The 13,278-nt window shown below is 37.7% G+C and overlaps 1 protein-coding gene across 3 annotated transcripts; it reads left to right on the forward strand.

Annotated features, from left to right (window-relative positions):
• The first annotated feature begins 5,577 nt into the window (after positions 1-5,577).
• On the forward strand, positions 5,578-13,220 carry gnat2 (guanine nucleotide binding protein (G protein), alpha transducing activity polypeptide 2). Of its 3 annotated transcripts, none has more exons than XM_073819720.1 (10): positions 5,578-5,710; positions 5,812-5,993; positions 7,792-7,834; positions 8,146-8,287; positions 9,846-10,003; positions 10,321-10,449; positions 10,657-10,786; positions 11,065-11,218; positions 11,974-12,185; positions 12,377-13,220. In XM_073819720.1, exons 2-9 carry the CDS (start codon positions 5,876-5,878, stop codon positions 12,162-12,164), a joined length of 1,065 nt encoding a protein of 354 aa, XP_073675821.1. In that variant the 5' UTR covers positions 5,578-5,710; positions 5,812-5,875; the 3' UTR covers positions 12,165-12,185; positions 12,377-13,220. The 3 variants fall into 3 exon arrangements, with proteins under 3 accessions (XP_073675821.1, XP_073675822.1, XP_073675823.1); XM_073819721.1 differs by having other exon boundaries at positions 5,586-5,710; positions 5,817-5,993; XM_073819722.1 differs by having other exon boundaries at positions 5,615-5,993; positions 12,387-13,220.
• The last annotated feature ends 58 nt before the right edge of the window (positions 13,221-13,278 follow it).

A 13,278-nucleotide genomic window follows, 5' to 3' on the forward strand; every position in this document is an offset into this window, starting at 1 on the left:
TCTAAATCTTGATTGATTAAATATTTTACCTCAATTACGATGAATGATTGAATGAATGAACGATTATTGAATTGTATTTATTTATTTAGCCCTTATAGTTCATTAAAGGTTCGTAAGGTAAGTATACTCAACTATTAAAGGTGGGATATTTTTGTCTAATGAAAGAGTAGGTAGTTTTATGTAACTCTTAAAATGAACAAAATAGGGAGGAAATTAACATTTAAAGGAACATTTATTAATAAGTTTAAGAAATAATAATCAAAATAATATATATATATATTTTTAATCGCTTATTTATACATGTTCACCTTTTTATTACTGCTAATGCCTCTAGTAATTATGTGTCTGGTCTTTAATTTACAACCTATTTTAAACAATTGTTGAGTTAAATAAAACTCCCAGAAAGTTGGGTTAAACATTTACAAACAGAATTTGAAAATTGCATTTTAATGTAATTCTAACAAACATATTTTCTTCATAGTTCTAAATCTTGACAGGTACTGCAATTCAAATTTAGCATTTTTAATTCTCTTCTAAATGGTGCACAACCCTGCAGAAATGCTAAATACTAGTGACAGCATACACTGACCCTCATCAGCAATGAGGGGTCTTTATATAACAAAAGAATCTTTCTGTCTCTGTGCTGACTGGACATGTCAATGCAACGCTAAAAATGCAGCTCCAATGGGCCCTGGAAACATTAGCATTAGCTTACATACAGAGCCAAAAGCGAAAAATATATTCTCATGTGAAAAAAAGTGTTTAATGCCATGAAGTTACATAACATTGGGTCTTCAAAAAAAAAAAAAAATCAATATATAAAGTGAATTTTGAAGAGATGGTTGTGTATCAGGTAGAGTGCATTAAAGCAATAAGTTTACACCTCCCTCTTGTGGATACTGAAAGTAATGCATTCATGTTTGTTCAGTGATACCCTTTGTTTACATTAACGCATCAATGGCACAAAATACCTACATTGCCAAGAATGAATCCAAAAATATAGCAATAACAAAATATCAAAATCAATAATAAAATCAACATATAAATATATATATATATATTTTAGCAAACACCCATCTAATAGGACAGTGCATATAATGTTCACAAACACTGTCATGACCAATAGCGCCTGATCTCACAAGAGACTGTAGGCGTCTACTGTACAAGCTACACCTTTATATGAGTGCAAGAATGAGTCATTAATGATTCAAACAGCCCTTCCACTGGGGAAACCTCTCATGCTGTTTAAATTCTGTGTCAGGCTTGAATGCAGTTCAGGTCTCTGCAAAAGCATGCATTTAGCTATTCTGTTTGAAACCGCAGGGTTGAGCTCCTGCACTGCTCTCTGTCACATTTTAATTGAAGCGCATGAATATTAACATGAAAAATAGTAACTGTTTATGCATAATCAGGATTAAAACAACTAGAATGCGTTGAGCATCTGATACAACCTGCAGGGAATTCATGTCAAAAATTTATGTAATGGAATTTTCAACTAAACTGCATTATTTACTTCTTGATACTATATATGTGCATGGATCCAGTCCAGTGAGCAAATATTTCAGTACATGACTTCCTGTTTTCAGAGCCACTGATAACAGTTCCAGATGTTCAGCCGTGTCTACTGGTCTACCAAGAATCCCCTCATCATTCATCAGTTCATACCATTCGGGCAGGAAACAACCATCAAAAATAATCCCCCTCCACTGTCACCCACCCTGACCCACGAGGACCTCGGCTAGTAATCTTGTCAGCAGCGTGGAAGCTTTGCTGGAGTGTTAGAGGCAGGCCTGCAGCACAGAAACCTTAATGAGATTGGCTCTGATGAAGAGAAGGATACCATGATTAGCTTGCTATATTTCTCTTGGAAGCATTTAGGGATTTGGGTGCTCACAACCTGCCACAAGCAGTAAGAGAAAAAATCTGCTTACCTAAAGTGACGTGGGTTGAAATCTCGCTTTCACAGAGAAGTTGGTGTGTCCCACCATCCATCTGGGGAACGGTGAACAGGTGACTGTGAGCGTTACCGAGTGGGAGGGTCTGGGTATGTTTCTGGTTTTAGATCAGTGTAAACGGATTTGTTTCGAATCAACTGAAAGCAGAGTTAATGATTCGCTGAGGAGCGATTGTTGACTTCTTGTTCACATGTAGGCCAATTAATTTTGTAGAGATTTAGCGCTGGTTGAGACAGTCAGTAGGGGAGAGTGGGGTGATTTGTGCCGGGGGGAAGTAGTTCCACCCCTTGTTTCTAGAAAACCATGTGACCACATAATTTTAAAGAGCCATCCAATTTACCTATCCCCCAAAGAAGAGAGACACATGGCATGAGAGCTAAGCACATTTTAGCTCCAAAAACTGTTTTTTGCCTTGCAAAGTAAAATTTATATGGTCAAGGTTTTTTGATTGTTGCGTCTGAACAATTATAGACAAGTTTGAAAATATTTCACACATGGTTTAGTGCTTTAGTAGGCTACACAGTGAGTCTATACAGTTAGCATATTGTTAGCTCTAAACTGCTGGATCATGCTAGTCTTTCAAAATTGTCGGGCTGGGGTGATTTGTGCCAAAGGGGCAGGGTTAAGTTGAGCCAGTGAGATGTTAAGTAGTAGACCATCTAGACCAGGGCTGACCAACCCTGTTTCCTTGGAGATCTACCTGCCTGCAGACTTTAGTTCCAGTCCTGCTCCAACACAGCTGTCTGTGATTATCACATGCTACCTAAGAGATTAATTAGCTGGTTCATAGGTGTTTGATTAGGGTTGGAGATGAACTTTGTAGGATGGTAGATCTCCAGGAACAGGGTTGGGCATCCCTGATCTAGACCTACATATCCACAGGGGATAATCTGTGTGAGGAGATGAGCGTGCCTCATCAGTGTTTGATTTACCTGCAGTTTGTCAGTTTTTTAAGTGGCCTAAGTCACCATGGGATGTTCAGAAATGTTCAGAAAAAAGTCAAATTTTCCTTATATGTTACATGTCCCTTATATGTTGACAGACAGTGTTCTAATGATTCACAAATATCATATATTGTATATGAGTGTTTCCGAAAAAGTTGAAAATATGACATGCCAGTAGTTTAGTAGGGTAACAATATCTAAAAATCCTTAAATGAGTAATTTTGTATTGAATTTTTCTTGATTTTATATAACATTACAGTTCATGACATTAAAATGTTCTTTTTTATTTCAAAAATCACTGGCACAATTTACCCCGATGTATTCTCCCCAAAGGCACAACTTACCCCGCACCGGGGGCAAGTTGTGCCACGAGACCACTTTTTTTCTGAAAGCTATAATTCTGAAGCAGTTTATTTCAGATCCAAAATTATTGTTCCCAGGGATGCACAACATCCTGAAATATATGTACATGCTTAAATTGGAGGGATTACTGTTATGGCTTCACTATGAAGTCACTTTGAGTAAAAACTGGCACAACTCACCCCACTCTCCCCTACGTGATTTCGTGTTCCGCTGCTTATCAATCGTTGTATTTTACGTAAACATGCAGGAGACGGACATTTTTGAACGTCAAGTTAGAAGTCTTTTAAAATACTTGTTTTTAATATCTCACAAAATCTTAACACGTGATGTAATAAATGGTTGTGCTCTTCCGCATTATAAGATTTAGTCGGTCAAAACAGTTTTGAGGTAATTTCATTCGTATCTGGAAAATAGGAGATCTTTGACGCTGTATTATTTGGTAATGAGGGCTTTGTGGAGACAATTTGTTAAGAGAATTAAGACACAATGGCATGATAATAGTGTTATTTTTTATTATTTAATACTTTTTGTAATCCATGGAATTATTTGTACAGACAATTTATATATTTATTAAAACCTATCCACCTTATTTTTCCCATAGGAGTGGGCACAGCCATTTGTACATTTTATGGGTCTGGCTTCTGGTCTAATCAGCATGCAGCAATTTTTAGCTGTAGAAAACAGCTTGTTTTGCTGCTTGATATTGCAAACTGTGTCTTACTGTGTTATTTCAATGTATTATCTTAATTATAAACACACTGGTTTGTAGTGCAAACAGTTTTACCGTTTACTGCACGTCGATATTCTTGTTATTTCGGAAGTCTTTTTAGTGGGATTCTGCTTCATACAGTCAAACCAAAAATTATTCAGACACCTTCAACATTTCTTACATTATCACAGTTTATCCGCTATTGTTTAGAAAATGGTAATAAAATATGACAAGAACTCGGTGTTAAACTGTCAGAACAAATTCATCTTGATAATCACAAATGCATTACAGTCAAACTAAAATTTACTCAGACAACTTCAAGAACTTTTGGGTATAATTTGTCACAGTTGACTTTACTTTACAATCCTCATTTACATAAATGAACTATAACGTCCTGCACCCACTAGTAAAAAATATACAAAATTATAAATTATATTCTGTAAATGTTTAGCTTTTACATTTTGTGTTACAACTAAATTAACAAATGTTTTGTATATTTCCCTTAATAAGGCATTGACTGATGCATCATCATCCTGCACATCCTAAACGTAAGTCTACATGTCACAATTTGAACATTGTTCGTAAGCATAGCATCTTCCCCAATTCTACCATACTTCTCTTAAAAGATTTGCTTTAATGAACACATTAATTAGCAAGAGCAATTTGTACTTGTACTTGTAATCTTTGGGACATTCTGTTAAAAGTATATTTTATGTCATTGTTCTAAAATGACAAACAAAACCACCAAATAAAATCTGTTTATTTGAGATCAGTGACATACACATGGAAGCAAATAGGAAACAACCACCTCATATTGGATGGATGAGTAATACAGACAAACAATCATTTTGGACTGCATTACTAGGTTGAATCATTGAATGCAAGCTTTAAGCCAGGATAAAAATACATCACTTTTCACAGCCCAATGGTAACAAATCTTATTGATCAGTTAGTGGACAGTTAATGCAGATTCATTCCCTTAAGCGCAGTGGGTGGTGGAGATCAAGATCTGTTCAATGGTGTTAAAGATGATGTTAGAGAAGAGAGCAGTGATCGGATGGCAACTTTAGCGCTGACTTCACCACTCCCATCTCCCGGAAATGAGACACACTGACCTGTAAGCTCTCCTCCTTTACCTCTAGTCCCCCAAGCCTGAGGTTACATAACACGTGAAACTACTTGTGTGTGCATCCAATGGAGAATGCTGTACATGTGTCAACCCCTCAGACAAAAGTCTGTCAAGGACAAGAGTAAAACCCTTCATCCTCTGACCTCTAAGAACTAAATCAACATCAGAGTTCAACGGACTGAAATATTGTTGCGTTTGTGGTGACAAAGAACTGAAAATTGTATAAATGATTATTACTGTAAAATTTCAAAGTTAGTTTCCTAAAACGTCTAGAACGTTAAATATTGTGAGGCAGTTCTACAACGAACGAAACCTTCACCATATGATCCACAAATCCAAACAAGCTCCAACTGATCACACACTATTGTCTGAGCAATGGTTCACTAGAAGCAGTGGTCCTAATTTTTACAACCTTCATTTCTGTCCTTGTTAGCCGAGCTAATAGGATTGGCTGGTTCGCACAGGAAGATCAGCAAAGCCCTCCCCAATCCTAAGCTAAGACTTTTGAGGTGGACAAGGAGGAATTAGAGGGGATAGAGCGACCAACGGAGGAAGCAGGGCATTCCGCTTCAGTCTCTGTGCCTGTCTCTATCCACTCGTCCATCCCGAGGTAGGTCAGTCACACCTAGAAGAGGAACACTTTTGCGACCCTCCTCCTGCCACGTGATCCAAAGTACAGGGCCACCTGTATCCATTTCTCTCTCTGCAAAGCACAGGGGAAGCCGGCAAAATTTCTTTCCTTGAGGAACTTGACAGGGAACCGTCAGACGACGAGATGGGTAGCGGAGCGAGCGCAGAGGATAAGGAAATGGCCAAGAAGTCCAAAGAGCTGGAAAAACAGCTCCAGGAAGATGCTGATAAAGAAGCAAAAACGGTCAAACTTCTGCTGCTGGGTAAGAAAATGGTTTTCGTTTGACTTCTCTAGTCCACTGGTGTTAAATTACGAGATTCTGCCTTCAGAATCAGCTTCTGATGCAGAACGTTCAGTGGTCACTACTACTAAGTTGGAAGATCAAATGAGAACTTTGCTCCAGATCTTAGTCTCATTTCTGAACATTAGATGTATGCATCCTTGGTGATCGACATAAACTAGTTCAGAATGGAATAAAGTGACTTCAGAATAGTCAACACTATGAGAAAGTTTGTTCATATGATTGCTTTTCAGGGATTAAGAGTTACAGATGCACTGCGGCAGAGCGTTAAGACATTCTGTAAGCAGACAAAGCTGACTTAAAAAGGATTTGAGACAACCACAGGTTATGCAATTATATTATAAATGCCAATTGTAATCAGTTGTCATGTTTGACTTTATAATACTGTAGCAATGAAATACAATAAGAGAGATTATACATTTTGTTTTACAAATGGTTATAACATTGTGCACCATATAGTGCGAATGCATTGTAGATGATTATGGATGTGAATTAGGTTATCTGCTTTTTTTTTTTAAGTATGAATGATCTTTATGTCTAGTTAATTTCTTTCGAATTTTAAGGATTTTTCGAAATTTGCTTTTAAAAAATGCCTGAACCAGGTTTACTTCAGCAACACATCCGCATTTTCGCTGCAAGTGAAGTCGCCTTAAAAGATCACAACCTGAGGAACCCTGTGAATTGTGGCATATTGACAATAAGACCAGAATCCGATTACTGTGATGATTTAAGCCCCGATCCTCTTAAGCTCAGGTTCACTTTATCTTCCAACAGGAACAGATAGCAAAGGAGGCCAGTTTCGGTGCTCCTAACAGTTCATTACATCAAGACACCTTACATCAGTGAGCCATTTCAGCAAATTCATTGTGAGACTGATGCATTGATTAAGTACTGACCTGATTTGTTGCAGCTTGATAAGTCACTTCCTGTCAGAACAGGAAGTTCATAACCTACTGTTCTCAGATAACAACAACAACAACATTCAAATACTAAATTAGAAGAAATTAAAATATAAAATTATAACTAATTTTAGATACATACTCTTCCAGTTGTCTTGTTTGGGCTTTCTCCAATAAATTCACAAATCACTTCAGATTTTTTTTTTGCACAATAAAACCTAAAGGGTGTGGTAGAAAGCCGTTTTTCAAATAATTTAATTTGGTTACTAAACTAAGCAGTCGAATGGACCAGCTGGGATGACGCATGTTCTCTTAACACATCTCCACAGCTACAGTTAACTCAGGAAGTAAAGGGCACATAAGATTGACAGTTGCCACGGGAGATAGTTGAGCCCCACCCCCTTGCCCTGAACTGACTGGAGCTCCAAGACGAATCAAAGTGTCAGTGATCTTCTGAGAGGCTTTCACTAACACAAATCCAATTGGGTCACTTTATAAGCAGGTTAAAGAGCCTTCCTCTGACCTGGCCATCAATGACAATCGATAAGTTTATTTTTAACAGATCATCTAAGTTGTCGCTTAACATCAACCTCGTTATTACAGAAAATAAACAATTCAAATAAATACATTCAAAATGAATAATAAGTCATTCTGCTTCAAAATTTCATAATGTGTTAATTGCTGTGGTTTTTTAATTATGTGCAAAATTTACGAGCGATTTAAAAGCTAGAAGTCATAGTGGGCCATAATGTAGCTGGAAGATTGTCTGGAGTTCAGTTTAAGAGCATTTGAGGGCTCCTCATCTGTTTTTATGTTGCTCATACATTGTTCTGTATTATATTTCTCTTTCTGTATTGTAGGTGCTGGTGAGTCAGGGAAGAGCACCATCGTAAAACAGATGAAGTGAGTTTAATTTAATGCAACATCCAAAATATATGCTTAGAATAGTCAGTTTGTATGGTTATAGGTTGTGGAAGCAGATAATTAAGGATATATATTTTATCAAACATAAAGTGAAATCATTTGAATTATTTGTTAACAATTGGTGTGCATTTGGGAAATGTCAATACTTGCATACCGGTATGCTTGTTTCTTCCCCTATGTAATGCTAATTTGTGACCACCAGGTGGTAACGTTAGTGAATGTGAAGCCTGCCCTCGGTGTACCTTAACTTCAAAACATTAATCAAAACACTCTGTTGCTCCCCCACAAAGAATTCTCCATCAAGGTGGTTATACAAAAGAAGAACAAATGGAGTTTCGATCTATTATTTTTGGCAACATCCTGCAATCAGCTATGGCCATCATCAGAGGCATGGAGATGCTGGACATCAACTTTGGGGCACCATCAGCACAGGTCTGCAAAACAACTCCAAAACACAAATAAAGCAACGATTATTGTGTAGATGGTCACATTCCAACAAAATACACACGGTAAAACACTACAACATACACAGTTTTGTCATGAAATGAAAATTCAAACTGTTTTCTAACATTTTTAAAACATGAAACATTGTTTACCAGAGGTGGGACCAAGTCATAGTTTTGCAAGTCACAAGTAAGTCTTGAGTCAAAGTGGCTGGTAAACAAGAAGAATAGAGTGAACTTTATATGTAGGCTAAATCCAATTGTTTGACGTGAAAAAAAAAAAAAAACTAAAATTATGTTTGAAATGTTTAGCCAATTATTAAGCTACTGTTGTTTCAATATACATCGGTAATTCTTTTTCTTCTTATTATAAGTGGTTTATAGTGATTATGTGTAATTTAAATGTCTAAAACATGAAATATCCTAAACATCCCTGCTGAAAGAAACAGCTAAAACCAGCCTGGGCAGGCTGGTCTTAGCTGGTCAAGCTGGGAAACCACCAGCTAAAACCAGCCTGACCAGCCAACCAGCCTAGGCTGGTTTTAGCTGTTTTTTTTTTTTTTTTCAGCATAAAAACAGGATAAAAACATTACAAGCGCTAACTTAGTGAGGCCCTCTCTGGAAAAGCTGCACTAATCATACCAGTGTGATCATACACTTCAGTACCTGCTAAAAAACCCCAACTAAAACCAGCCTAAGCTGGTTGGCTGGTCTTAACTGGTTTAAGTTGGAAGTAGTTGCTGGCCAGGCTAAGAAAGTGGCCAAAACCAGTCTGCTGACCAGCTAAAACAAGCTAACCAGCCTAGGCTGGTTTTAGTTGTTGTTTTTTTCAGCAGGGTAAGATCAGAACTTTTTTTAGGTAGGCCATAAAGACTTGCCGAGTCACAGGGTTCAAGTCTAAGTCAAGTCTCGAGTCATTGCTGTCAAAGTCTAAGTCGAGTCACAAGTCTTCTTTGATTATGTCAAGTCAAGTCACAAGTCATCAAATATGGGACTCTAGTCCGAGTCAGTTCTCGATTTATTCGACTCAAGTCCACAACTCAGTTGTGTACAGATGAACTTTTCACAATAACATCCATTTTGTAAATTTAATGGGTCTGGCTTCCGGTGTCCCTGCTGAAAAAAACTGCTAAAACCAGCCTAGGCTGGTTGGCTGGTTTTAACTGGTCATAGCTGGTCAGCAGGCTGGTTTTAGAGGGGTTTTGGCCACTTTCCCAGCCTGGCCACCAACTAAAACCAACCTGAACAACCTGGCCAGGCTGGGAGACCAGCTAAAACCAGCTACTTCTTGATATTGCAAACTGATGTGTCTAACAATATTATTTTAATGTATTATCCTCATTGTGAACACACTGGTTTGAAGTGCAAATAGTTTTACTGTTTACAGCACTTTGTTATTCTCCTTGTTATTTCCATATGAACCAGAAATCTTGCACATTCACAGAAAACGGCTTGCGTCCACGTTGAAAAATTAGGTGGATGGATACACCTTATACACGATTTGCTGCATGATGGCTTACAGTGGCCCATTTCTTTGTCTCATGCAGGAGGATGCTCAGAAGCTCCAGAACCTGGCTGACTCTATTGAGGAGGGCACCATGCCTCCAGAGCTGGCAGATGTAATCAAGAGGCTATGGAAGGATTCGGGTGTGCAGGCCTCGTTTGAGAGAGCTGCTGAGTACCAGCTGAACGACTCTGCTGGATAGTGAGTACAACACTCAACATGGACAGCAATACCTATTGGCGCCTGAGGATGTGGTTACATTGTCCATAATTAATTTTGTATTATGGGAAGTTTGGAGGGCTGCAGTCCCCAACCTGCTTCAACAAACATGCTTGTAGTTTTAAAAAAATTGAAGGACTTGTTTAGCTTAAATAAGGTTTAAGCCTAACTCCAGGAACAGAGTTTGACACCACTGTAGTGCATAGATGTTATGCTTAGAAGATCTCCAGGACTTCTGCAGATGAACAATTCATGTGTGTCTGCAAATTTATGGCAAATTTATGGCTCATCTCCAACAGCTACTTGAGTGAAATGGACAGAATCTGCAAACCCGACTACCTCCCCACTGAGCAGGATGTGCTGAGATCTCGAGTCAAGACTACTGGTATCATTGAGGAACAGTTCTCCTGCAAAGAGCTCCACTTCAGGTGTGTCTTGGCTAACATGATCGAATCAACTATGTTAAAGTTGAGAGCCACAAAAATGACTATGGTAATGAAACTCAAGACTTAAAATGTGTGACTGTCCATGTGAGAGGACCATATTAAGTAGATTTCAGCAGATCTTGTGTAACTAGAGCAAAAAGAACCAGCATTTTACATGAAAGCTTTTCATGATCTTTCACTGGGCCGCAGGATGTTTGATGTGGGTGGCCAGAGGTCCGAGAGGAAGAAGTGGATTCATTGTTTCGAAGGTGTGACTTGCATCATCTTCTGTGGAGCCCTGAGCGCTTACGACATGGTGCTGGTAGAAGACGATGAAGTGGTAAGTGTTGATCTTTAACCAGCACTAAAAAATAAAGGTTCTTTATTGCCATCTGTGGTTCCATAAAGAACCTTTAACATTGCATGGAATGTTTATCATGCAATAAGGTACTTTAGATTTTTTTAAATGTTCTTCACACTAAGCAAAAATGGTTCTTCTATGGTGTCATTCATATTACAAAATATCATAGAGACCATTAAATGGATCTGATACTGATGTTTGAGGTTCTAGAAGTGCACCTCAACTTATTTTCTCCTTTTTTCTCACGTTTCTTCCAGAACCGCATGCACGAGAGTCTCCATCTCTTCAACAGTATCTGCAACCACAGGTTTTTCGCCACAACTTCCATTGTGCTTTTCCTCAACAAGAAAGATCTCTTCACAGAGAAGATCAAGAAAGTCCACCTGAGCATCTGTTTCCCTGAATATGATGGTGAGGTCTCTACCTAAATAATCACACCACCTTAAAACAGTAATTTACCCACAAATTAAATATCTTCTCAACCTTATTCCATTCCAAATCTGTATGACTTCATTCTGTAGAACATAGTATGTGATTTTTTTAAAGAAAACATCCTGGCCACTCTTGTAAATATACTAAAGATATTTAAAGTATCATAAAGTACCATAAAAGTATCACATAATACCTACTTGATAACCCTGGACCACAAAACCAGTCATAAGGGTAAATTTTCTTTTAAATGGAGATTTATACATCATCTGAAAGCTGAATAAAAAAGCAGGATAGGACAATATTTGATCAAGATACAACTATTTGAAAATCTGAAATCTGAGGGTGCAAAAAAATCATATTTCTGAGTATACCGTCTTTAAAGTTGTCCAAGTGAAGTTCTATATCTTCATGGAACATGATCTTTACTTAATATCTTAATGATTTTTGCCATACATTTTTTTTTTGATAATTTTGATCCATACAATGTATTTTTGGCTATTGCTACAAATATACCTGTGCTACTTAAGACTGGTTTTGAGGTCCAGGGTCACATGACTTCTGATATGACTTCTTATGGCTGGTATGGACTTTTTATGGAGCTTTTACGTTGTTTTTTTAAGCTGATACATTAACAACTGGTGGTACTGGAATTGTAAATACAAATACACAACAGTCGTAACAATCTTCATTGAATTTGCCCACCAAATATGATGTTGAAAATCTCAATTTTCCAGGTCCAAACACATACGAAGACGCCAGCAACTATATCAAGACTCAGTTTCAAGATCTGAACATGAAGAAGGGAGTGAAGGAGATCTATGCTCACATGACCTGTGCCACGGACACAAAGAACGTCGAGATCGTGTTTAACGCTGTGACAGACATTATCATCAAAGAAAACCTTAAGGACTGCGGTCTGTTCTAAACACTACCCACTTTTTCAAAGGTACGTTTCCTAAAAAACAAAGCAGATTCTTACTCTGTCTACACCGGATATTATCTATTATCTATACCTATAACATCAACACGGTCCGTGGTAATAAACATGCTTTGATGGCATAACACTTCCACACTTCCAGTGTAAATTAAAAACAATCTTGATCAAATTTAAGAATTGACTTTGAAACATCTTTCAAGTTTTTTCCAGATCTTTCTGCCCCATCCCCACTTGCATGATTGGATTTACTCTGGTGAAGTTGCCACAGTAACAAAAGAACATCAACAGGTGGCATGAAGGTGAACTCTACAGCAAGCAGTCAAGTGTGGTCAGCGGATCCCCGGCCAAAGAACAACTTTAACAACTTAACCAAACCTCACAGACTAGATCCAGATTAGACTAATGGCCTTTGCTCTCCAAAGGGACTCTAAAAACATTTCCTGTCGAACCACTATTAGAGTCGATGAGAGAAGGATTACCTAAGAAAGGGGACTTTTGCTATGCTATGAGTTATCGATGCTTCCTTGTAATGTGATTTAATGTTAAATCTATAGAGGTTTGACTGCTAGATGTTTTTTCCATTCATTTCCAGAAAAAAGAGAAAAGTACATTTATAGCAATTAAATGTTGCTGAATTAAAAGAAATTGTAGTGGGACCCCATCAGATCCCATGGTAACAATTAGAAATGTTCTTATATGTACAGCATCTGGCCTCCTTTGAGAGAATTAAAACTTGCATATCAGCAAGACCTGATTGTTTGAATTCAACCAGATCACACAACATATGAAAGATGTTTCTTTTTCAGCCCCAAACATAGTAGGGCAGTATGTTTTGTAAATAAGAGTAGGAAAAAATGATGTTTCAAATATATATAAAATATATATATGGAGACATAAGTCTATATATTTATGATACAGTATTACAGTAACATGTGCAAATTCTAGAATGGCCTGTTGCTTTGTTTAAAACCTGAGGTCTGAATTTGTGGAGATGTTCTGGAATGTAAATGTAGGCACATGAAATAAAAACTTGCATCAATTCCACTGGTTGCTGGTGTTGAATTACTATAATGTGCTGCAAATGGCTGGCCATTAGTGCTAC

Source organism: Garra rufa, chromosome 15 (assembly GCF_049309525.1).
Source record: "Garra rufa chromosome 15, GarRuf1.0, whole genome shotgun sequence".
Taxonomy (NCBI): Eukaryota; Metazoa; Chordata; class Actinopteri; order Cypriniformes; family Cyprinidae; genus Garra; species Garra rufa.